General features: G+C 33.2%; 1 protein-coding gene across 2 annotated transcripts in view; it reads left to right on the forward strand.

Annotated features, from left to right (window-relative positions):
- Positions 1-27342, forward strand: part of EEA1 (early endosome antigen 1) — a 114621-nt gene that overhangs the window by 68491 nt on the left and 18788 nt on the right. For both annotated transcript variants that reach the window (XM_019624770.1, XM_019624769.1), the window contains 9 exons: positions 384-503; positions 7111-7314; positions 10127-10327; positions 11264-11377; positions 13537-13692; positions 15494-15633; positions 22938-23268; positions 24371-24472; positions 26187-26381. In XM_019624770.1, the coding sequence (XP_019480315.1) occupies positions 384-503; positions 7111-7314; positions 10127-10327; positions 11264-11377; positions 13537-13692; positions 15494-15633; positions 22938-23268; positions 24371-24472; positions 26187-26381 (1563 nt within the window). The remainder of the gene's footprint in view (positions 1-383; positions 504-7110; positions 7315-10126; positions 10328-11263; positions 11378-13536; positions 13693-15493; positions 15634-22937; positions 23269-24370; positions 24473-26186; positions 26382-27342) is intronic.

Here is a 27342-nt window from a genome sequence, read left to right on the forward strand (position 1 = left end):
ATATATCATGTAGATATATTAGATATCTACATGAATTAGATATTCATGTAAATACTTTGCTTTAGATAATTGTTATAAAACTTGTATGTAACTAATTCCTTGATCATATTAGTGTACAAAAAATATAATAAAGTAAATGCCTGCCTGGAGAAAGAATTGTATTCTTCTCAGGGTGAGAGTCTATTCCTAGGGAATACTTTCCTAGTCATTTTATTAAGCTTTTATAATTGATGAGATATTGCTCCTAAGGTTGATTTTATATATTGCTTGAATTTAGTTTCTCTTCAGACTTGAGAATTGTGAGATTTGAAGTAAACTCAGGTATTTATGAATGACAGCATTATGCCTTTACGTTGTCAACTGACAGTCTACATTTTTTTAAGTTGAAGGAAAAAGTAACAAATTCCACAGAATTGCAGCATCAATTAGATAAAACAAAGCAACAGCATCAGGAACAACAAGCTCTTCAGCAAAGCACTACAGCAAAACTTCGAGAAGCTCAGGTAAATATTATTTGAATTATTAGCTTTTTAAAAAAAAATAGCCAAATCATTACTTTTGTGGTGATAAAACTAAATAATGTAAAATACTTGATTATGAAGCTTGTTGGTAATTTTCAGTACCTGGATAATCAGAAAATCTTTTTCTTTTGATTGGTATGTTAAAAATTTTCTCTAAAATATTTTGAAATGATTTATTGTAAATAGATTTATTATATAAGTAAATTTTTTATTTATAAAAATATTTAAAGTTATGAAATTTCTGAGCTAAATCTATTAAATTTATTTATTTAAATAAAATGTGTTTATTATTTATTTAAATTATTTTATACATAATATATTATGTAACATTATTTGTTATTATTTATTAATTTATCAATTACTGTTGATATAAAATAAATATTAGTTTATTTTTATTATATAATGAAATATACAATAAATAATATAATGCAATATTATATTAGTTTTAGGTGTATTGTTTAAATAACTCATTTGAAAAATTAAAAAAATACAAATAAAATTTCCTGGTTCTATTAGCCCAGTAAAAAACAACATTTTGTATTTCCTGGAGTAGAACTTAGTGTTTGTTGGTCATCTCTTTCCCTGCATCAGAACTATTGTATGAACATTGGAATGGTGGGTTTAGAAAATATAAGTGATTGGTTAAATTCATACAGATTCTACAGCATAGCTTAGAAGATTGGAAGAAGTTAAATTTTTGTTTTGTTATGGTGAGGGGAAGAGGGTGCCCAAATGTTTGAAATGACTTCTACTTTAACATTCACTTACTCATTCATTCAACATTTCATTAATTCATTGAATATTATTGAGCACTGTATGCCAGGCCCTGTGATAAGCACTGAAATAAAGAGCTGAGTAAGACACAGTGCTGCCTTCTAGGAAATGGCAATCTAATGCTGTGCTCACGGAAACAAGATTGAAGTTTAAAGGAGGCAGTAAGTAACATGCCTCTCTCTCCCTTCTGAATTTGGAGAGTGGCCTGGGAGTCACATGGTCAGGCATGAAAATAGTGTATTCATATATTTGTTCTTTCATTCATTCAGTCAGCAAGTATGTATTAATGTGTGCTCTTCATCAAGGAAGTGATTTTGTAGATATGGCAGTGAAGAAAACAGATAAAAATGTCTGCTCTCATGGAGCTTAGTGAGGGACAAACAATAGCCAAGATAAATAAGCAAAATATATAGTGTGTTAAATGGTAATAAGTGTTAGAGATGAAAAAAGGGCAGGAAGTAGGAAGTATCTGGGGAGCTGGAGGTCAATAACTGCAATATTAGATAGCTTTGCCAGGGAATGCCTCTCTGCAATGATGATAGTCCTGAAGGAAAGGAGGGCGTGAGGCATGTGGATATCAGAGAGAAGAGCATCAGTGTACTAACAGGCCCTGAGGCAAGAGCATAGCTAAGGAACATAGGGAAGCCAGTGGCTGCAGTGGTGTGAATAATACAAATTTTAAAAGGGACACAGTCAGAGGAGATCATAGAGGGTTAGAACATGTCAAGCCTCTTAGGTAATTTTAAGGATTTTACTCTGAGTGGGATGAGAAATCGTTTGAGGGTTCTGAGAAAAGGAGTAACATGATCTGACTTAGAATTTCACAGCTGTGTTGAGAGTAAACTGTAGGGGCACATGTGTAGAAGCAAAGAAGTTAGCTAAGAGACTACTACAATAATCCAGACAAGAAATGATGTAGGTTGGACCAGGGTGCAAAAAGTGCAGGTAGTGAGAAGTGGTTTTGAGATACAGGTAAAGGTAACGGTGAAGGTGACAAATTTACTGTTAGATTGATGTGGGGCATTGAGAGAGAATGATTCCAAGGATTTTGGCTTGGATAGTCAGAAGATGGAGGTCAAGCAAGATGAAGACTGAGAATCCTATTGGATTTGGCATCATGGAGGTAATTGATGACATTGGTAAGAGCAATTTGGATAGAGAAGGAGGGCTGAAAGCCTGATGGAGAGAATGCAAGAGCAAATGGGAAGACACAAATTTGATAAAATAAATATAGATAACTCGAGGAGTTTTACTCTAAAAAGTAGCAAAGAAATAGGGTGGTAAATCCGAGGTAGAGAACTTGGCACAGGACTGCAGCCCAGTGGGTTTTACTGTACTGCACCCCATAGTTAAATTTATGTATCCACTCATAGACAAAGCTGGAAATGACAGCCTTTCACCTTCGTATAGACAGATTGTCTCTCAGACTGAGGGGAGAGCAAGGGGCTGAGTTAAACGTGCTTAGTATTTTTTTGTTTTTGTTTTTTTAAAAAGTTTCTGTTGGGGAATTGGGGGAGGGGAACAGCGTTGGGGAATCAGAGAAGGGAAACAGACAAGTTGCTGTCCTTTTGGTCTTCAGTCTAGTTGTGGAGGACGTGGCTTCACTGGCCCATGTTAGTATTGTGATCATTGTGCTCTTCCCTGCTGAGGCAGATCAGTCGCAGGCCATTGGACCGCCACTCACGGTGGCTCACAGCCGCTCACGCTGGCTATCAACCACTCATGGTAGCTTACGGCAGCCCTCTGAAGCCCCACTGCAGCCTGCACCATTGCCCACGACTCACAGCAGCCCAGCTCCAGGACGAGCTGTTGTTTACCATCTTAGCTGTAGAGGGTGCAGCATCACTGGCCCATGTGGGATCCGAACCGCCGGCCCTGCTGCTCAGAGCTCGAGCTCCCAAGCCAACTCTTAACCAATGAACCACTCGGCCGGCCCCCACGTGCTTAGTTTTTCTATCCAAACTTTCCAATTAGTTAAATTCTCATTCCCTGGGGAGGAATAAGAAAAGGATGGCAAAGAAGCCAGACAAAGTGTCTCATTCTGGAAACATGAAAAGTCCTAAAAACTAATTAAAAGAAATGTAGTGAGTGTAGTTCTAGGTGTATATATGTATATAAAGTTATGGTAGCATAGAGGACAGTTCTCTAACTTGGATAGAGTCTGGAAAGAGCAGTCATTGAAAACTTATTAGAAGTGACAATCTGAGTTGCAAAGGATGCATGGATGTCTCTGGGTTGCAAAGATGGTGATAGTGAGGAGTACACTCCAAGGAGAAGTTACAAGAACAAGGATACTGAAGCTGGTGGCAACTAAACTGTTAGCTTTTGCTGGAGCTTCGGATGTAATTGAGAGATTAGTTAAAGAAGAGGCCAGAGCATTAGATGTGTAAGTTTTTGGAAGGCCTTGGGTGACTATTCTTGAAGATAGAAAGGTATTGAAGGTCTTAAGATAGAAGCGCCATAGCCAAATTTGATTTTTTTTTTAAATTAAAGTTTATTGGGGTGACAATTGTTAGTAAAGCTACATAGGTTTCAGGTGTACGATTCTGTAATACATCATCTGTATATCACATTGTGTGTTTACCTTCCAGAGTCAGTTCTCCTTCCAACACCATATATTTGATCCCTTTTATGGTTATGTGAAGGATGTTGGAAGGAATATTCTGAAACAGGAGATCAGTTAAAAGACTAGTAAATTCAGTAGTTTAGATGAAAAATAATAATGATCTTAGTTCAAGCAATTGTTAAAAAATGTCATAGGAACAAGCATGAATAATACTTGAGAGGTAAAATAAATAGGACTTTTTGACTTAATAGTTGTAGGGAATGAGAGAGAAAGGGAATGACTTCTTGAGTGATAACATTGAGTGCATGGTAAATGGTGGTGTCATCAATTATGTTAGCGAATGTGAGACAAATGGTCATCACATTTTATACGGGAATGTGATGAGTGCAGTTTTGGATGTCTTGAGGCACCTATGGGATATAGTAATTTAAAGCTTGGAGAATGAAACTATGTTATATGTATTAGCTGTGAGAGATATCAGTATATATGGGGTAAATGGAATTATTAGAATAGATGTGGTCAGCCAGGGAAGAGAGTATAGTGAGAAAAATAGATAACTAATAACACAAGACTTCTGGGAAACACCGGCACTTAAGGAATGGATGAGTAGAGGAAGAGCAGCCTAAAAAGAAAATGATCAGAGTAATTAAGGAGAACCTACACAGTGCAAGCTAAAGGACTTCAAAGGTGGGCATGTGGTGGGGATGCCCAGTATGATAAATGAAAAATATCCATTAGGTTAAGCAATTAAGAAGTAAGTTAGTGACCTTGTTAAACATAATTTAAATAAAGCAATATAGATGAAAGTCTGATTTTTTTGATTGATGAGTAAATGAGAGATGAGGGAGTTAGGAAAGTAAATATGCATTACTTTTGAAATTTAAATGTGAATTGTATGAAGACTGGGCAGAAATTGGAGTGGGGCTTGGTTCAGGAAGTATTTTTGAGAATGAGAGATATTTGAACGTGTTTATAGCCTAGGACAAAGGGACTGGTAGAGGGAGTAATTGAGGATGTTGGAGAAGGAGAGGTGACTGAAGGTATAAGGTATTGATGAAAAGCTATGATGTCACTGATACAATGGATGGTGGTACGTTTGAATTTATCCTCTGAAGGGTATCCTTTGAAGCTTAAAGAAAGGAGATAAATTGGATATGCATAATTTTATGCATTAGGAGATGGAAAAATCAAGGTAGATATTCCTGAAGGATCCCCATTCCCCCTTTTATAATGGAGTTGGAGTCTAGAAATTTGTACTAGCACCATTCTGTGGAATTTTGTGATTTTGCTTTAACAGTGCTTAGAAATGTAGGGGTGGAGGAAGCAGATTAAACTATCAACCTAGGATCGGCCTTTATGGGGAGTTTGGGGGTTGTGGAGAGGTGGGGGGTTTGTGTGTGTGTGTGTGTGTGTGTGTGTGTGTGTGTGTGTGTGTGTCCATATTGGAAATTTGGGAGTAAAAGGAAATTGAAAATAGTAGTTGAAAGAATAGTTAAAGTTGGTTTATATCCATAGGTGAGGTTCAGGAAGAGAAGCTAGCCTTATTCTAAATAAACTTGAAGAAAATTGAAGTAAATGTCTCTGACATAGAAGAGCACAAATGAGGTCATGAAATTGGAACACAGTAAGTTGTGGTCACAGAGTAGGATGGATGAAATTTTTCATCTGGAACAATTTTCAAGATCCTACATGTGAGTGATTTAATAGAATGAGTAAAGGTCTAGGAATTAAAATGATATGCATGTTGAGGCTATGCTCTTAAGTTTCTATGTATTTTGTATTTCCCAGGAAATTGGCAGAAATTGAGATTGAGAGAAAGACTAAATCAGGTCTCAAGTCTTCAGTGAATAAAGCATAGAATAAATAAATGACATACTCCCCAAAACAGCATGAAACTTTTATGTAAGGGAGAGAGTAATGGCAGTGTAAAACCAGGAAAGGGGCAACCTTTCCTGCATGCCCAGAAGAATAGGCCTTACAATATCGGAGGGGGTTGAGGAGGAACCAGTGTCTGTAAAAGAAGAATCACATTTCAGTTATGCCTTGGAAATAGTGACTGTTCTGGAAAAAAGCTAAGTCCTGTGGTTCTAGACGATTAGTGCAATGTGGAGACAAGTCACTAGTGGCAGGAAATAGGATGAGAGCAGAGAGGTTAGGTTGCCTTTCGTTATTTCGTGATTGAAGCTTAGAGGGATGAGAAGCATGTTTGAAAGTGACTGATTTCAAATATTGGCACAAATCATTGATAATAACAGGTGGTTGCTAGCTCTGTCTTACAAGATGGTGTGGGCTACAATAAGATTTGCAGAGGGGCTTTTTAGGGCCTTGCTCTGGGTAGAGGCTGTCTGGCTCTTAAAAGGACTGAGGCAGAGGCAAAAGCTGTGGGTCAGGCAGCTCTAAGACATTAATGGGCATTGTTTGGGATGTGGGCTATTGCATTGTATTCCATGTAACATTACTTTGGTAAAGTAAAGGAAGAGGCATCCCTTGATGTATCGATAACAGAGTCCTTTTGTGGTATTGAAGTGAGCCTTCCTGAGTGTATGTGTTAGAATGCAGTCATTTATTTTTCTGTTAATTCAACAAATATCTTAGAACATGTGTCAGACACATCAATGAATAAAAGAAACAAAAATCCTCACTTTTGTGGAGCATATATTCTAGTGAGGGGGTAGAGAGAGGCAGATAAACATGAAAAATAAGTAAATTATTTAGTGTTGTTAGAAGATAAATGCTATGGAAAGAAAAAAAAAATATTCAGGAGAGGGAATATTGGGAAAGGTTGCAATTTTAAATGTAATGGTCAGGGTAGGACTGATTGAGAAAACATTTGAAGGGGAGGGAATGAGCCATGTGACTGAGGGAAGTGTCCCAGGCAGAAGAAGCTTTAGTGCAAAGGCTCCGAGGGGGGAGTGTGCCTGGTGTGATTAAGGAATGAGGAGCGTCCCATGAGTCTCAAATGGATTGAAGAAGAGTAGTAGTGGGTGAGGTCAGAGTGTTACAGTAAGAATGTGGTAAATTGAAGGGTTTTTGTTGTTGTATTCCAATTTGTTATCAATAATATAGATTTATATTAAATATATAGTACTCATTTAATTAAATTTGCCATGTTAAAATGTAATGATTAATAATAAAAAAAAGTAAGACTAACAGTTTGAGTCATAAAATTTATTATCAATCATTTTATGTTTGAGGAATAATTTTTTAAGTTCTCTATCCTTAAGGTTAGTAGTTCTCATTTCTTTACAGAATGACTTAGAACAAGTACTACGCCAAATTGGTGATAAGGACCAAAAGATCCAGAACCTCGAAGCCTTATTACAGAAGAGTAAAGAAAATATTTCCTTGCTAGAAAAGGAAAGAGAAGATCTTTATGCAAAAATTCAGGCTGGTGAAGGGGAGACTGCTGTTCTTAACCAGTTACAAGAAAAAAACCATACCTTACAGGAACAAGTAAGCTTGTCAAATCAATTCTATTTCTAAAATTTACTTTTATCTCTCTAAATCTTACAAAGTGCTTTATTTAAATGATTTTTCATTCTGGTTATTTTTAGTACTTTTTTATATTATATATTTTTGTGACAAATACCATCTCATTTATCTTAGAGGTGGGTTGCCACTGTAGTGAAATTAGGTTAACATGATTTGAGAAAGGAAACCTCAGTTCATGCTCTAGGATGTAACTTACTACCTATGTGACCACAAGCAAACTATTTCACTTGTTAGCTTACTTGAGAAGTAGAGATGTTATTAATAATCATACTTGCCTCGTAGCATTTTGTTTTGTTTTGAAAAAAGAATGAATAACAAAATACATACATACATATATATATATATATATATATATATATATATGTATATAAACTGAAAGTACTAATCAAGTATTAGTTGTTACTGTGTATTGGTTAGCATACAGACTTAGTGGTTACTTATATTTTGATAATGTATATGTCCTTGGAATATATAGCTAATAATAATTTTGATGTTACCTTATTCTAAAATTTGTATGTAGTTTAAAAAACACATAAAATTTAGCTTAATATTGCATTTAGCTTAATAGTATATTTATTAATAGTACATTTAGCTTAATAATATGTTTCAAACTGGGAAGAAATTATAGTTGCTTTTTGGGGGAAGAATTGTCCATTGAGGGAATTATAATTATCTAAATGAGAAAGTATTAAAGTATCAGTAGGTCATAGCACTTCTCTAATTTGGATATTAGAATACAACACATATTTTTCCCACATTTCAAAGTTAGCCTTGGTTACCAGTTTTTATGAAGAATTCTTTAGACTAGTGTTTAGTTGTAACTAGCATACAACTTGACGTTGCTTATCATTCAAATATGACAAGAAAAGTCTATATGCATTTTTTTTTGTAAAAGAATAAATACAAATCTATGTACTTATGCTTCTGGCCATGTTGGAATAACTGATACCTCTTTAGTCCTCCCACCATAAACAACTAGAAAAGTGGGGGGAAAAATGTGTAAAACCACTATTTTCAGACATTATACAATGAGCTGTACAGGGCTTTGACACCTGAGAAAAGAGAGACAGATGAAGTCAATCTCCTGGCCACTCCAACTTTGGACCTGGAGACATTTTCTAGACAGTGGTACTGGTTGGGGAAATCTAAGGGAAACACAGTGGCCTTCACTGAATTGAAGAGTGAGAGATTGATGTTCAGAAAAGTTGAGGCAGCTCAGATTTGCAGGGGAGAATATCAGAGTGGAGAGAACATGGGGAGAAAGAGCTCCGGAAATCTGCATGGGGATCCACTTGAGCCTTTGGCTGAACGTTGTGCTCATAAGGTGGGATTCCATGAGGTCAGGTAATGAGCAATTATTAGGAGCTGTAGGCTGAAAAATTATCAGGACTCACAGTGCTGGGAGATGTTCAAGTTCTAGCTACTCAGAGAAGAAACACATGGTTGAACCTGGAGGTATTGATTAGAAACCCCAGAGATGTAACATCTTAGAAGTAAAGCTAAACTAGCCCTTAGAGTAAAAAAGCTAGTGCACACCGGACCTAACACATATAAAAACAAGCCTCAGAAGGATCCAGTTGAACCACAAGTATATTAACTGCCTGTTGGAACAAAATTCACCATTCTTTAAAAGAAGACAATAAAATCCAGAGCTGTTACATTAAATATCAAAAAAGTACTGGATATAAAGAAGATATAAAGGCTACAAGCAGGAGAGAAATCATTCAATGGAAAGAAACCCTGAAATGAGAGATAATGGAGTCATCAGACATGTACTTAAAAACAGTTCTTAAAATATACTATGGATATAAGAGAAAAACTATAATAATGGAATTAGACGTGGAAATGATAAAAAAAAAACAAATAGAACTTCAAGATAGAAAAAAGATCTGAAATGAAAATTTCATTGGATGGGCTTTATAGATTATGCAAGTAGAAAACAGTATCATTAAACATAAAGACAAGGTAATTTCAACTGTCCAACATGAAGCGCAGAGAGAAAAAAGAGTGGAAAAAACAACAACAGTGCCTTGGTGACCTGTGGGATGGTGTCATGTAATCTAGCATACATATAAGGTGGAGAGGATGAAAATATTTATAGAAATAATACCAGAAAAAAAATTAAATTTGATTAAAAATATGAACCCACATTCAAGAAACTCAGTCAATTCCAAGCAAGGTATACCAAAGAAACATCAGATGAATTGGATTTCATCTAAATTAAAAATATATACTCTTCAAAGGATACCATTATGAAAATAAAAGCCAAGAAACAGAGTGGGATAAAATATTTCCAGTACATATGTCTGACAATTCGGAAATATCCAGAATATATAAGAAGCTCATTACTCAGTGATCAGATCAGCGATTGGGGCTAATGATGAGTGGAGGGTACTAACTGCAAAGCGGCATGAGGAAACTTTTTTGGGTAATGGAAATGTTCCTTATCTTGATTGTGGGGGTGTTAAATGAGTGGATATGTTTATCAAATCTTCTCAAACTATACAATTAAATTGGGGTTTATTTCATGTAAATTATAGTTCAACAGAGATGGATTTAAAAATAATAGTAATCTGTGAATTTGATGTCATTTCTTATGATTTTGAGATATTATGTTTACTTATTTTTGAAAGATGTGAACAATTCTTTTTGAAAAAAAAACTTGAGATAACCTACCATACAGCACTTTAATATTCTCATGGTACTTAAGTTTGGGTTTCTTAGTTCTTGTTATATCATTTGTGACCTTCATAGAGTCTTGCTTGTGTGGTAGGTAACTCAGCTGACAGAGAAGCTGAAGAACCAGTCAGAAAGCCATAAACAAGCCCAGGAGAATTTGCATGACCAGGTGCAAGAGCAGAAGGCACATCTTCGAGCTGCACAAGATCAGGTCCTTTCCCTGGAAACCAGTGTCAGTGAATTAAATAGTCAGTTAAATGAAAGCAAAGAGAAGATCTCTCAGCTTGACATACAGGTAATATTGAATTATGCAATTTAATAGGAGTTAGTGTGAATAAAACACATTGCTTCTCTCTCTTTCTATACCCATCCCTGTCTCCACCTCCCTTCTTATTAATGGAAAAAAATTGGGACTAGAAAATAAATAAAGGTTGTATTTAGACAATTTGTTGAGCTTTCCTGTTTGCCCTTTTTTCTCTCTCTCCTGGCAAATTACACCTCCTGAAACCACTGAATGTTTTTACTTTGCTTTGTTTTCATGAATTCCTTATTATTGTTTTTGAAGTTCAAAGTAGTTTGATACCATTAGCTTTCTAGGTTAAACATTTTCTGACTTTGATTTTTAAAAATTTACTTTAAAGATATGATTAAAAAATATCTCTATATGGTACCATTATGTATTTTAATATATATTCTTTCAGAAGCCAATGTAGAAATTTTGCTCGATAAGTCAATTATAGGGTGGGAATTAAGTCATATTTCTTTCCCCATTCTCATCACTGGTTTCTTAACACTGTAGTGGAGAAAGTTATGGAAACATTTCTATGCCTTGATTTTCTCTATTTGACTCCTAATTCCATTGAAAATAAGAAATAATATAACAGAACTTGGAAAACAAGGAAACGCATTTCTTTCTTTTAAAAACGTATTTATTTGTTAGATGAGTTATATGACAACCTAATACATGGATGTCCAATTTAAGAGGGAGAAGTGTTTTGGTATCATACAGTGAATCTTTTCATCATTTATCCAAACATTATTAGGAGTCTTCTCCCCTACTCATTCCTGTTTGGGGAATTATCACATACTTATTTTTAAGTGTTTAAATCCTTACATTTTTTGCCAAAGGACTTAATTTTTAAAATTACTTAGTGACAAAAGTAATGTATGTTCAAGCAAGGGGAAATCAAGAACTGAATACGGATTAAATGACTTGTAAATTTTGTTGCAGATTAAAGCCAAAACTGAATTATTGCTATCAGCAGAAGCAGCTAAAACTGCTCAAAGAGCAGATCTTCAAAATCATTTGGATACAGCCCAAAATGCACTACAAGATAAACAGCAGGTAGGGGAACCTGATGTAGTTCATACCGTAATCTAATATTTTGGTAGATAAATTAATTACAAACATGTATAAAGCTGATACTTAGTTTTACATAATGTTGTAATCAACTTGCTTATTCCTCTTAATTTCTTCCTGAATTCAGAACCAGTTGAGTGGTTGATGCAGGAATCAGACAGATAAAGATAAAAATATTTTTGTTTTTGATAAGCTCAACTGGAGTGAAGCTAAAGCTGAGCTTCTTACTATTGTTTTTCTCCCCTAGTCTAGAACTTGTTGGGGAGCTGAAATATTCACTTCTAATTGTTGAATTGTTGCTTCATCCCATCAAGTGCCAATGACTAGGAAAGAGAGAGCAGCTTCTATACTGGTTTTGAGTAGACGGCCTGGGCCATGACCCAGATATACTTACCACTTAGAAACAGAAAAGAGCAACATATGTTGTATTCCATCCCAATAATAAGAGTCACTCTCTTTATTTGGGAGTAGGAGTAAATGGGGCTGGAGGGAATATAGGTTACTTTTCTCAATACTTCTGATAAAGTAAAAGCTTGCTACCTTAGGGCCAAGTTCAAAATGCTGGTAGATTATGCTTACCTTTTACCAGATAGGAATTTTTAAAATTTTTTATTTGAGAAGTAATACTGGTTGTTGGTCCAACTTTTAAGAACAATATAGTAGTATATTAAGTTAACAAAAGAAAACTGTTTGCAATATTTACCCTAAACCCCAATCCCATTTCCTCCTTAGATAGAACGTTTGCTATTAAAAATGGTATGTATCCTTCTTGACTTCTATAAGCATTGAACACACACACATTTTTCTATTATGCACATAGAATCACTATATATGTTGTTCTGCAACTTGCTTTTTACTTACATTATTGCTAAGCATATCTGGAAAGTGTTTTCTAAGCACAAGATCAGTGCCAGAAACTATAATGAAAATTATTAGTAAGAATAACTCCATGAAAGTTTAAAATTTTTCTGCCAAAAATATTAACAAAATTCTAAAGCAAATAGCAAAAGGATAAAACATTTTCTGAAGTATGTCTGATGAAGGGTTAATATCTTTGATATTTAAAATACTTTTACATAAGAAATAAGTGAACCTACAAAAAGTAAATGATCAAAACTATATTAGCAAATATTCGAGTTCATTAAGAATCAGTTGCAAATTAAGGCAACAATGAAATATGCCCTTATTGAGATAAAATGTATGTGTGTACGTGTTTAATTAACACTGGAAGGTCTGGAGATGGTGTAGAAGAACAAGCCACTTTTATACATTGCTAGTGGTAGTTCAACCTTTTGATGGTGGCAGGGGAAGCTGTTAGGCAATCTATTTCAAGAACTTTAGGATTTTTCATATTCTTTAGCTCACTTTTAGTCTTTTATTTTAAGGGAATAATCACAGCTTTAAGGATGCTGTTTGCATCTCTTCATAAAGCAGAAAGTTTAGTAGCAATCTAAGAATCTAAAATAGAACATTTGGATAAAAAATGGTCTGTATCAATAAAATGGAAAATTATGCAGTCAAGTATAATGCTATTTTAGAAAATGTCACAGTTTCATGATGTCTTATTATGTAACAACAAAGGCAGTTACAGTAAAATAGTATGTAAAGCAAGATCCTGTTTTTATTTTAAAAATACAGGTCAAAAAATAGAAACACATACAGAAAAAACTGAGAGGAAACTTATCAAAACAAATAGTGATTATCTGTGGGTGGTGGATTTATTAATAATTTTTATTTTGATCTTTCTGTGTAACTAGATATTCTAAATGAATTAAACAAGTGTCATAGATATAATCATTTATATTTTTTAAAGTTATTTTTAAAATGGTCTCTTGAATATTTAAAACATTTAATTATAAAAATGTTATTTTATTATTAGCTTGTTTATTATTCTTTTGTATCTTTTGGCTTCCTAGAAAATGTTATTGAATTGTTATTGTTTATAAACAATATCTGACTGTACACAGCTTCAGTTCAGGTCCTCTATATTGGTGGATAAATTTAAGCACTGAATTATCATTAGACTTGTCTGTGATCTAACTCCAAACAACTTCTTAAATAAAATTAGAGTTTTCAATTTTCTTTTTGGGCACTACAATAAAGTAAAACTTACCAAAATTTTCTTCAATTGTACTTCTCTATAGGAGTTAAATAAGATCACTACTCAGTTGGAGCAGGCTGTTACCAAGTTGCAGGATAAGCAAGAACATTGCAGTCAGCTGGAAAGTCATCTCAAAGAATACAAAGAGAAACACCTCTCTTTAGAACAAAAAACTGAGGAATTAGAAGGTCAAATTAAGGTTTGTATAAAAAAAATTTAATTTAGTCATATTTTCTATGGCTGTAGCAATGGAAACTGATGACCTGGATGGAATCAAAGATTTTAAATTTGCAAACAAAGGTGAACTTGTAATATAAAAAATTTTTAATTACTTGCAATTTTTTATGTCTTAATTTTGAATTCCACCTTTACTTTTACTTTCTTCATTAATGGGTGGCTTTTACAAATGACAGTTAACATATTTATTGGTTCCTTGTAGTAATTAGTATTTCAAAGAAACAGTCAACCAGGGATGTACTCCATAAGCACAAGGAACTTGTCTTTTGTTGTTGAGCAAAAGTCTCTTTTGTTCTATCATTTCCATCTCCTTATCTTCTTATTCCAATATAATATTGAAGATATGGTAGACTTCTTCCTTTTTTAAACTTTACATTTATACCCTTTGGATTTTGTTTCTAATTTAATAATAATTTTACTCTGTGATAAACTTCCTTCTTACTTTAATACAACTCCAACTGAGAGTGTTGATTTACTAAAGAGATTCATTGACCAGACATATCAGAAGGACTTGACCTGAGTTCTTTGTCCTTTACATTGGAATTACTATCAGTTAAACAAAAATTTCTCATGTTTATGTATACATATAAGTTATACCTTCACAATCAGGTGAAGCACTTCTGTACAATTATACAATAATGGGATGTGTATATGTATATATTAATATGTACGTCCACACCAATATTACATGGAAGAAAAATTACATTTATAATTCTGTTTATGGGTTTCTTTTTTTCTTTTCTTTATGGCCAGAGATAATAGTAATGACATTACTTTATGTAATGGTTGAAAAGAACAGAAAAAACTATTTTATTGGAAAGTGTCTAATGAGAATTCTATTTGGGTATCTTTTTAAGTAGTTATTTAGAATCAATAGTGTCTATTGTATTTATTAGATCTTTAACATATTGTTGTTTTAGGAAGTATTCAATATGTTTTTCAATATATTGTTATAGAATTAATATTAGTTACCTCAAATATTCAGTATCAGTGTCAAGTAAGAGTCACAGGTACCTAGATTAGTTTATTATATGTAGGGTGCAAAATTATTACAACTGTATAAGAAAATGCATTGCTTATAGATATTCAACCTATATACTAAATAGTTTGATTTTATAAATTTGTAAAAATATACAGTTATGTTGTGTGTGTGTGTGTGTGTGTATATATATGTATATATATATATATATATATATATATATATATATATATATATATATATATGAGATACAAACTACACTATGAAGAACAATGTCTACACCAAGAGATTAAAGAAGCAAACTCAGAAATTTAATTGGCTTTATATTTAGGGTTAATAGGTGCTAATGAGAAGGATGACATGACAGCTGCATTTTAGATTTGAATATCTATAATTACATCAGTTTTATTAACTGTGAATATAAAGGATAATATATTTTATGTGGACCCATATGTGAAGTTTTACTTAGTTTTTTCATACTTGAGTTACTAATTTTTACTCAAGTTACAAATATAATTATTTTAAGTTTATTCTCTTATTCAGAATTAATTTTAAAAAGTAAAAATTTAGTGATTGTCATGTGTAAAGCCTGCTGCTAGTGCCTCTGAAAGATTCCAAGATAGCTACTTTAATCAGCAATGGATCCAGAATTATTTTTATTATAACATAAATATTTTATGGTTATTTTGTGTCATGTCAATACCCATTTGAGTATAAAACAAAAATGTTATAATATATAATAATAATTACTGACCTTAAAGTTGTTACTATATTTATTTCATAGAAACTAGAAGCTGATACTCTTGAAGTTAAAGCAAGCAAGGAACAGGCTTTGCAGGATCTACAACAGCAAAGACAGCTGCACACAGAGTTAGAGCTTCGAGCCACAGAACTGAGTAAACAACTTGAAATGGAGAAAGAAATGTAAGCTAAACTACTAAAGGGAGAAAATTATAATCTAAGTATTAAAATTTTCTTAAGACTTCAGTTTTGCTATCACAGTGCTTAAAGATTTATTAAATGTTTCTTTGTATTGATTCTATTAATATAAACCGTTGATGTTAATGGGGATGAAAAATGAAGCCATCATAACATGGTAAACTTGACCTTCGCTAGAAAGGACTGAAAATTTGACTTATCTAGTCTCTTTTTAGCAGTGATATAGTACTCATTTTCGGGGTGAAAGCAATTGTTTTGAGTTGTTTACCAATTTGAAAAAAATAACATAAATTAACAAATAAAGGTATGTTTATATATATCACCCAAGAGCAGGCTTCTGCTTTGAGGCCCTGTACCAAGTAGGGAATGGATACTTTCTTGTAAGAAATGATCTATTTTAGCTTTGTGATGCATTTTGGAAGATTATCTATATTTATGCACATATTTTCAAACCTTTTTTCCTACCTGGTTTGCTTTACATTTTTTGGTGGTATCTTTCAATGGCTAGAAGTTTTAAATTTTAGTTAAATTCAATTTGTCATTTTTGTTTTCTTTCATGTATAGTATTTTGTGTCCTTTCTAAGAAATCTTTCCCTATTGTCTTATGAAGAATTCTTCTAGAAGTTTTATAGTTTTAGTTTTTGCAGTTAGGCCTAGGTTTCACCTTGAATTTGTTTTTTGTGTCAGGTATGAGGTAGGGGTTCAGGGTCACCTTTTTACCCATACGTTGTTAGGTTGTTCTAGTATCATTTGTTGATAAAACTTTTTTCCTCCCATTGAGTGGCTTGGTACTTTTGTCAAGAGCAGTTTACATACCGTATTTGCCGGCGTATAAGACGACTGGGCGTATAAGACGACCCCCTAACATTTCCACTCAAAATACAGTTTGTTATATACTCGCCGTATAAGACTACCCCCTCTTCCGCACACCTTCCACACACCAAATAAAAGGTAAAACAATATCAGATTTGATTTGGCCCACTGAAGTGCAAACAAGCGTATTGTATTTCGTGTCACCACATAACCGTTTTGGCGATGTTGAGCCACCATGTCTGCTACATGTTTTTCGAGTTCTGGCCAGTGTGGGGTGCCTCTTCTTAATGCACACTTACTCCTTGGCATACTCTTTAATGCTTTCTCATTTGATTTCCAGTCCCGAACCATCTTTTCTGTTACTCCATATTGTCTTGCAGCAGCACAATTATTATTTTCCTTAGCAAAGTTTATAACTTTCAGTTTAAAATTTGCATCATACTTCTTTCTTTTGGCTGGTGCCATGATAGGGATGATAGGGGTTTGACTGGTCGACATTTTCTATGCTGTACTGTACAATGGTGCAGTATTGTGGTTGGCTGTTGGCTGTATACAAAGCCTGATTTGATTGGTCCCTGCTCCCTGTTTGCCCGCCCTGTCACTATAGCAGTCTGGTCCACCCTTGCATCAGCATCTCCCTGGGACCTCACTAGTGCGCAAGTGCGAGCTCTTCAACATTCTAACAGGCACCATGATAGCGCAAAATCGCAAATCTTCAATGCATATGTAAAGAAATATACGGTAACCCGAATTTACCACACTAGCAAAATCGCACACAGTCGACCATACATCCAGTATGGTATCGCGATTCGCGATTTTGCGCTATCATACTGGGTGTATGGTCAGCTGTGTGCGATTTTGCGAGTGTGGTAAAATCGCATAACAGCAAAATCGCATAACAGCTGAGCATACACCCAGCAGCGCTGCTGATGCCTGAACGGTATGTGGAATGAAGTGGGCGGGCATCGGGAGGCCACTATGGCACGGGGCAAGCACTATGGGCAGTCTATCTGAAGTGTACCTGGCGTATAAGACGACCCCCCACTTGGAGGCATATTTTTCAGGGCCAAAAAATCGTCTTATACGCCGGCAAATACGGTAATATATGTGTGTCTGTTTGTGGACTCTGTCCCATTGATCTGTGTGGTACCCTGACAGCAGTACCATCCTATGTGGACTTTTGTAGCTTGTAGTGGATTGCGCTGGTTGTGTCAGTCTTCCCAAGATTGTCTTGACTCTTCTAAATTTGTTGCTTTTCCATATACATTTTAGTATTAACTTGTGCATTTCTACAAATAGAATTACTGGGTTTTTCATTGGAATTGCAGTGAATCTTTAGATCAATTTAGGAAGAATTAACTTTTAACTATATTGAATCTTCTAACTCATGAACATGGTGTATCTCTTCACCTATTTAGGTCTTCTTTAATTTCTCTGAGCAACATTTTGTTATTTTAAAAATAGGGATCTTGGACATCATTTGTTAAATTTATTTCTAAATATTTTATGTTTTTCAATACTGTAAATGGAATAGTTATTTTTAAATTTAATTTCTTGATTGCTTACAGCTAGTTATAAAAATACAATTGAGTTTTACATGTTGACTTTCTGAACTTTAACCTTGTTAATTCACTATTTTTGTTTTAATAGTTGTTTTGTAGAGTTCTTAGAATTTTCTGAGTTGACAGTCATGTGAATAGAACAGTTTTTACTTCTTTTTTTCCAATCTGTAGGCCTTTATGTCTTTTTCTTGATTTATTCCTGGCTGACCTGTCCAGTAAAATTTTGAGTGTAAATACTAATAGTGGACATCCTTGCATTGTTCCCAATCTTAGGTAGGAAACATTAAATATTTCATCATTAATTTAGAGGTTAGCTGTTGGTTTTTCCTATATTCCTTTATTACATTGAGGGCATTCCCTTTACTAGTTTTCATTAAAAATTTTTTTTTCAACTTCTTTTTCTGCATTTTTGATATGATTATATAGCTTTGCTTATTTATTCTGTTAATGTGGTGTATCACCTTGATTGATTTTTAAATATTAAACCAGCCTTGTGTTCTTGGGATAAATCCCACTTTATCATCCAGTATTATTCTTTTTATATATTGCTGTATTTAACTTAATAATACTTTATTTACAATTTTCCATGCATTCATGATAGTTACTGAAATGGAGAAAGAAATGTAAGCTAAACTACTTAAGGGAGAGATCTGTAATGTTTGTCCTTCCTTCTTTCCTTCCTTCTTATCTTATTTTATTATTAAATTAATTGGGGTGACATTGGTTAATAATATTATATAAGTTTCAAGTGGACAATCCTATAATATATCATGTGTATATTGCATTGTGTGCTCATCACCCAAAATTTAGTCTCCTTCTGTGACCATATATTTGACCCCTTTTACCCTCTTCAACCTCCTCCCACCCCTTTTCCCTCTGGTAACCACCATACTGTTGTCTGTCAATGAGTTTTTGTATGTTCATTTTTGCTTTCTGTTTTATATCCCTCATATCAGTGAAATCATATGTTTCTTTCTTGTCCTTTTCCATCTGACTTATTTCACTTAGCATGATACTCTCAGGATTCTTTTAATATTATTGTCAAGGTTTTAGAATTATGGTTATATAGGCCTTAAAAAGGAGTTGACAGTCTTGCTCTATTTTCTGAAAGAGTTTGTATGACATAGATATTATTTATTTCTTAAATGTTTGATTGAATTCACCAATGAACCAACTGGCCTGAAGTTTTTTCTCTGGGTTGCTTCTTAATTTGGGGTTCAATTCATTTAATAGATACAGGGATGCTTTTATTTTCTAATATTTTTCTTAAATCAGTTTTGGTAATTAGTGTCTTTTAAGGAACTTGTCCATTTCATCTAAACTTCAAATTCATTTGATATACTGTTGTTTATAATATTATTATACCTTTAAGGTCTTGTAGGATCTGTAGTATTGTCTTATTATTATTCTTTTTTTTATAAGATTTTTATTGGGGAATTGGGGGGATGGGAACAGTGCTGGGGAATTGGGGGAAGGGGAACAGACAAGCTGCTGTCGTTTCGTTCTTCAATCTAGTTGTGGAGGATGTTGCTTCACTGGCCCAAGTTGGCACCATCTTATTATTATTCTTAATAGTGGTAATTTGTTTTCTCTCTTTTTTCTTGATCAATCTAATTAGATTTATAAATTTTATAAAAAAGACTTTTGATTTCATTTTCGTTGTCAATTTTTATTTCATTTTTCCCTCCTTTTATCTTTATTTAGTATTTTCTTCCTTAAACTTTGGGTTTAGTTTGCTCTTCTTTTTTATAGTTTCTTAATGTGGAGGCTTCCTTGTGGCTGTCCACCTTTTATAGTCTTTTTCTTAGTTCCTTGCCCCCTTTGCATTTTGTCAATGCTAGATGTCAGTTTTTTGTAGATGATAGTTATGTGCTTTATTCTAATAAAATCAATATAATATGACAGTTTTTCAACAGATGGAATAAATTATCTTTTTTTTTGTTTGTTTTAGCTGAGCCATCCTACCACCTGTTGGCAGCTCAGCGGCTGCTCAGCTTGGGCTGGGACTCGAACCGCTGTTGCTCAGAGCTCAAACTCTTGAGTGAGCTCTTAACCAACTAAGCCACTCAGCCGGCTGGAATAAATTATCTTGATGATGATTACCCTTTTCTGATTTGCACTAAATGCTCAATGGGCTCATTGATAGCACTGAGTGCAAGGGTAGATTAGTTTAGAAGATACTAGGATCCTTAAAGATTAATTGGTGAATGAAATTTCAGATGTCTTTGGTGGCAGAGAGGATATGTGCCTCTGGACACATGCCATAGATCCATAAAAGTGTTGAGCTAGGGACATTTTCCCTTCCATTTCCAAGGTAGAATTAGTTCCTTGTCTAGCTTGTCCTTGATGTTGATGGTTGGATTGGGTTTTGCTATGAGATCTTCAGTGGACACATAGCTCATCAGAATTTTGATGAATAAAAATCACTTCCACCCCATTCATCTGGATGTCTTCATAGGAGGGCTGTGCCCTGTCACACTTCAGTAGACTTTGTCTCTAAATGCCAAATAGGTGACGCTGACTGAATTGACAGACTTCTTCTGTGTCAAGGTGATTAGGGTCCTTGACTCTCAGGAGTAAAGTTGGAGACTGAGAGCCTGGGAAAAGTACCCTTCAGGGAAATTAAATAAAACCCATCAGAGTTAATGATAATTAAGTTGTTTCACACCTTCATGGTTTCATCCTTGTTTTGAGAGTGATGATGAAAAATTTCTTATTCTCACATGTAGTAAATTGGGTCCTGATATTTTGAATTTGAGGTTATAGAGGTGCATTTTGTGCCTCAAATGGCATTTCTCTTCACTGTTAACATCATACTTCCCAGTGCCTTCCTATTTGGGGAGCACGTCTGATCCTTTATATCACCCGCTAAATAGTCATTGGTACATGAAGATCACTTCTGTCGTGGTTCTTGTTCTCTTCCCCAACTCCCCTATTGGCCCAATGGTTCTTTCCATTTCTAATGGGCTCAATGGAAATGGGCCCATTTCTATTCGGTGTTCTAATCTCATGGTTCAGAATTCACTCAGGGGCTTTCACATCATATTGGGGTAGGAAAAACTTTTAGTACTGAGATCTTTTTTACCTATACACTTTGTGCAAACATTTCTTATGTGAGGTCTTGCATTTCTAGAGTACTACCTAGGAAAGTAGGACTGAGTAAACGTATCTGGGGTTTGACAGCACCTATGCATCCAACTCTTTCCCTCTTTCCCTCACATCTTACAATGTGTTTTCATTACTGTATAGTTTCTAATATCCTTAGTGATTTATTCTTTGATCCATGGGTGATTTAAAAATATATTATTTATTTTACAACTATTTGGGGCTCTTCTAGATATCTTGGGTTGTGATTTCTAATTTAATTTCATAGTGATCAGAGAACATACTCAATAAAATTCATACTTTTCAAACTGTCTTATGGCCCAGTGTGTTATTCACCTTAATTTTCCATGTGCACATATGCGTACTCTGCGTTTTTGGTTAGTGTTCAATGAATATCAGTTAGGTCAAGGTGGTTGATAGTGTTCTAATCTTCTTTTCCTTGCCAATTTTTTGTTGTTGTTGTCCTGGTTGTTCTATCAGTTTCTGAGAAAGGGGTGTTAAAGTTTCTAGCTATAATTGTGGATTTGTTTATTATTTCCTTTAGTAATTTTTTTATAAACAAAGTTTTACAGTGACTATGCTTTCCTTTATATCTGTTTTTTTATTGATTCACATAATCTTATGATTTTATAATAGTTATCTATAGAAAACTTAAGTAGCATAGTTAATAAATGTCAACTCTTAATTTTAGTCTTGACAGAGATCCTAACTATATTAAAATGATAAAATAATACTAGTATATCTAAATACTTTTCTTTTTAAGTGTTTAAAAATCAGTGAGGTACAGTATCCTTTGAATATACTTAACTTCATCTTTTGTAGCTACTTTTTAGAAAGTAAGTTTCTGAGACTAAAAGTTGGAAAATGTCAAGGTTCTGGTATTGTATTAATATACAACTTCAAATGTGTGGGTAGTAAATCTTTTAACCATCACTCTTTAACATATTGCTGAATTTATACTGATTATAAGGTACATTGGAAATGCTATGCATTCAAGAAGTGTTACTTTGCATCTGGCTTTATTTTCACTTTTAAAAATGTTTGAGATTTAATGTGTGTTTTTTGGTTCATCATATATATATGAAATTTTATTCCTTTTTTGAAAACAAAAAAATTTTTAGTTTAATTTTCCTAAAGCTGTATCTTCATTTCTTGTATCTACAGTTCTTGTAGCTTATTCATTCGGGTGTAGAAAACTTATGGTAAGGGAGAAATGTTAACAAATCTCTGTACAATCTGCTAGGCTCTAGGATTAAAATAAATCCTTTGTCTTTCCTCTTTGTTTGAAATGAAATATTTCTTTTATTTATTTAATTTATTTTTTTCTGGGTTAACCTGAAGTGTTTTGAAGTTTAAGACCTATCACAGACATAATGTGTTTTATGTTTACAAAGGAAAGAGACAAAGTTCTGTATGTGCTCTGGGCCTAACACAATAAATAGGCTTTTTAGGGTACATGGAAACATTTTCCTGGCTGTTGCAGACTAGAGGGTCTGCTGTATACATAGTTTTCTTTGGGGATCTATTGTGGTGGACAAGACTGGATTAAGTCAGGAGGCTTAGATGGTCTTGGCTGTACCACTAACTTATTTGACTTGAGGAAAATCATCTTCCTCTGGTTAATAATCACATCATATATTTTAAGGCATTTTTTGGTTGTGTGATTTTATGACATGAAATGTTTATTTTTATTAACTTTTTTATTAACAAGAAAGGCTTAAAACTCAATAATTATTTATTAATTTTTAATGGTAAATTAGGGATGGTATAATATGCATTATTTTTAAAAATTGTTTCTTAAATATTTAGAATATCCAGTACAAAGTTGGACCTACAGGAAAAATCTGAAGCCCTTGAAAATACTAAGCAAATGCTTACCAAGCAAGAGGAAGAAAAAGTAATTCTTAAAAAAGAAATTGAAAATTTAAGTCAAGATGCAAAGATGCAGCACAAGGAATTGAATAACAAAATTCAAACAGCAGTAACAGAACTACAAAAAGTGAAGACAGAAAAAGAAACTCTAATGGCAGAGCTTTCTGCAGCAAGAGAGAAATTATCAAAAGTTTCTGATTCTTTGAAGAACTCCAAAAGTGAATTTGAAAAGGCAAATCAGAAAGGAAAGGCCGCTATATTAGATTTGGTTAGTTATTTACATTTACTTTCTTAGGTATAAGTGATTTGTATTTAAAATGTACTGATTTTTCTGCTTAGTTCACTGTTGACTTTTCACCCTACGTGTAAAGGTTTTAAATAGATCTCATGAAGAAAGGAATTGGAATTACTTAACCTGAGAAAAAGATATTGGCATGTGTGTGTGTGTTATTTTCCAAAGGCCCAGGAAATTTTCAGTTGAATATACAATCTTTTCTCTATTTGTTGGTATGATATGAGATTTGGGAGAGACTGAAGGTTTGTCAGGGACATATTCACAGAGAATATAGCTACTAGTTGAAACATTATTCACTTGTCCTCAAAAAAAAAAAAAAAAGAAAAAAGACCAGAAAGATATTGATGATCTTATAATTCTGATACTATAAACTTTCTAATCTTTACTGAATATTCTAAAATTCTAGATAATACCTGTCTTAGAGATACCATAAAACCTATTTAAAGAGAAAAAAAAGTCTCATAGTCTGAGGAAATGTTTAAAGAGTAATGTATTCTCAGAAATTTTTTAATACAGAACAACAGAGTAACAGCAAAAGTAAAATCTTTTTGTTCTCACTGTGAAGGTCAGTGAAAGTATTTAGTAGTATAAAAAACACATGATAGTAGTATGTTACCTTTATGTTCCTTTTTGTTTGGTGAAAGCATATCTTATCTATACATCTTCCCTCTTAAATTATATGTGATTATTTTTTATTTATTGTTTTAATACTTTCTGTTAAAAATTTTCCTTGCTTCTATTTTTTGAAGCCCATTACTCTACTTTTAAAATTGCATGACAAATTAATTAATTATATTTAATTTTGTGGCATAAAAGTATTCTAAAATATTGTCTAAATATCATCTAAAATATTGTGAGTTGGTTGATGATAGAAACTCTTAGACTTTTCCTGTCTCTCCTCCTTTACTGCTATCATATTTGCCTGTTTTTATAATTGAAATGGAAAATTTTACCCCATCTTAAACCACCAATGATTCTAGTTCATTTCCTTGTGTGGCTCTTACTAAACTTATAAACCAGACTTCATAAACTTACTACAAATATTTTCTGCATAATGTAGTTTCCATTTTTTTAGGAAAAAACTTGTGAAGAATTAAAGCATCAATTTCAAGTACAGATGGAAAGTACACTTAAGGAACAAAATGAACTGAAAAAGTCACTTGAAAAAGAGAAAGAGGTAAGATTTTCTCTTATTTTGTAACATAAAATATGTAAAGCATAATAAAGTCTTTATATTTTAAAACTATTTTCACTGATGCTTAAATCAAAGGAAGGTTTATTTCTTTGAAATGTAATGAATCATATATGCATAGTTTCAAATTGTCATTTGTGTTCTACCTAGTACTAAAAAGGTTTAAGCTATTTTAAAGCTAGTTTGGGCCTAATAAAAGGCCCAAAATTGAGGATTATAATGAATAAAGATAGAATATTGAGTCAACTAATTATAGATTTATAGTTAGGTAATCTAGATTAAGGAACATTATTATGGTTGGAAAAAAAACCTTGATAGGCTTTCCATAGAAATGACCTTTTAAGGACTCTTTTATTTCATTGACATTTACATTAATGGTATGTTTAAATGATGGTTGTATAACAATCAAGAGATTTTTCTATGGTTAATGCTTCTATTGCTTTCCATCAGAAACAAACAAGCAAATGAGTAAATAAATGGTTATAATGTCTAGTTGTTATTCTCTAAAATATACCTCGAGCAACTAGAGTCCAGCCATGTAGCTTTCTAGAGATCTGATTTGATAAAGCAGTAAAACCTAGTCCTGAGAAGTCTTTAATGTGAAATTATGGTGGCTTAGTGCGCAAGCTCTGAATCTGTATTGTTCAGAAATATTTCTGGCTGTGCCATTTATTAGCTATGCTCTCTTGCTTTGTTTTAGGTAGATTACTTAATCTCTGTGCTACAGTATCCTCAGCAGTACAATGGGGCTAATAATATAATCTCTATCATAGGATTATTGTGAGAATTAAATGAGTTAATATATTTCAAAGTGATTAGAACACTGACCATAACAAAGTAAATGCTCAAATGTTAGCTATTATTTTATCATAATGTAATCATCATTGTTAATCACCTGACTCCTGTTTTGCACAAAAATATTTCCCTTTACATTGGAAATAAGCTGAAACATCTGTATGTAGCACTGAAACTTTTTAAAAAGTAACTTTGAATATGATCAAATGCTCAAATTAGGTTCTTATTGAAATATACATAAAACATGAAAACATGATTTGGGCTGGAAGGGTGGGAGATAGTAGTAGTTCACTTTGGCCACAGAGGAGCCTCAGTGTGAACAGAAGACTATGCTAGTAGATTGTGAAAACAGGATAGTAGCAAAATATGTTCCATTTCTCTAAATGAGGAATCTGTTGTGTGGTATAATTTATTCTCATCACACAGATACTAAACATATTTGCCGGAAGTGATTTTAGTTTTATTATACTTAATATGGAGCTATTCTTTCTGATTAACTATGGACAACAGGCTCAGTTAGCATTTTGAGAATATTCTAGAATGACAGTAGATAGCCCAGCAATCTACAGATTGATGTTGATATTCTTTTTTTCTATGATACAAGGGAATGCTAGTCTACAATAGTTCACTTACAAGCACTATCCAAGTATATATGCATAAATTAAAACGGTAGGTAGGATTAAGCAAATATTGAAGATTAATCCAGCATGTCATGTCATAGTGAACAGCGTCTGTTACGAAAGCTCCATGAAGGCAGGGCTTTTCCTTCTGGTTTACTACTGATGACCTGTGGTCAATAGGCTCAGTAGTTTCTACCTAGAATAGTGCTTGGCTTGTAGTAGATACTCAGTAAATGTGTGTGGAATGAATAAATGAATGCTAACCAGATTTTCTTTTCTTTTAGACTTCTCATCAGTTGAAATTGGAACTCAGTTCAATGCAGGGACAAATCATACAGGCCCAGAATACTTTAAAACAAAAGGAAAAAGAAGAACACCAACTTCAGGGAAACATAAATGAGCTAAAACAATTGACTGAACAGAAAAAAAAGCAAATTGAAGCACTCCAAGGAGAAGTTAAAACTGCCATTTCACAGAAGGTAGTGATATATTTGTTTACTTTTTATGGGAAGAAAAACTTTACAATTAAGATAATAATATGTTAATTAATGCAAATAAGTTGCAACAAAAAAAATTTATATATACCAAAATATTTCTAAGTCGAATGTATAAAATAATTATATGATTAAATATCTAAGTCTGGATTCCCATTCACTATAACAATGTTTTCAGATAATTCTTATTTAAATTTCTAGCACTAATCACTTATCTGCTAGACATAAAATGATCTTTTTGTAAAATAACATATAACTCACACATTGTTAAAGGAATGATTTATACAGCCTTTTTAGTGTATTAGAAAATTTTAAAAGAATTTAAAAAGTAAATTATTAAGGGAAAAGAATCAAGAACAAAAATCACAAAATGGAATATATGAAAAAAATTTAGTAGTGTAGATTTAATGTAGTATAATTGTTTGATATTTTAAGTTACATCATAATGGTTTCCATTTACAAACCTATTCTAATTTAGTATTAAGCTTCTCTTTTTCATTCTTAAATATGTTTTGATACTTCTCCAGATCAAGAGTTGATAAAAAATGAACTGTACTTGATATTTGAACAAAATGAGTTTTTCCCTACTGTTAATGTGCATATTAACTATTCCATGAAGAGGAGAGAGCCTTAAAATCCCTACTGTGGAGAACAAATAAAATATATTGTGTCACTAAGAGTTGTCTATCATATTACTAGAGAAAAATTAATTGTACAAATATATATTTTATGTTTACCACTATTTTTATAATTACTATGCCACTTTATAAGAGTAATTTTCTTTTTTTTCTTTTTTCCCCTTACAAAGTGACAACCCTCCTCCCCCAATCCACCACCCCACTCCCCCCCCATATCATACATATCTATTTTAATTCCATTGACTCCATTCCCCACACTATACTCCACATCCCATGACTGTATTAAATTATAGTTGACATACAATATT

The sequence above is a fragment of the Hipposideros armiger genome, unplaced genomic scaffold (assembly GCF_001890085.2).
Source record: "Hipposideros armiger isolate ML-2016 unplaced genomic scaffold, ASM189008v1 scaffold_606, whole genome shotgun sequence".
NCBI lineage: Eukaryota > Metazoa > Chordata > Mammalia > Chiroptera > Hipposideridae > Hipposideros > Hipposideros armiger.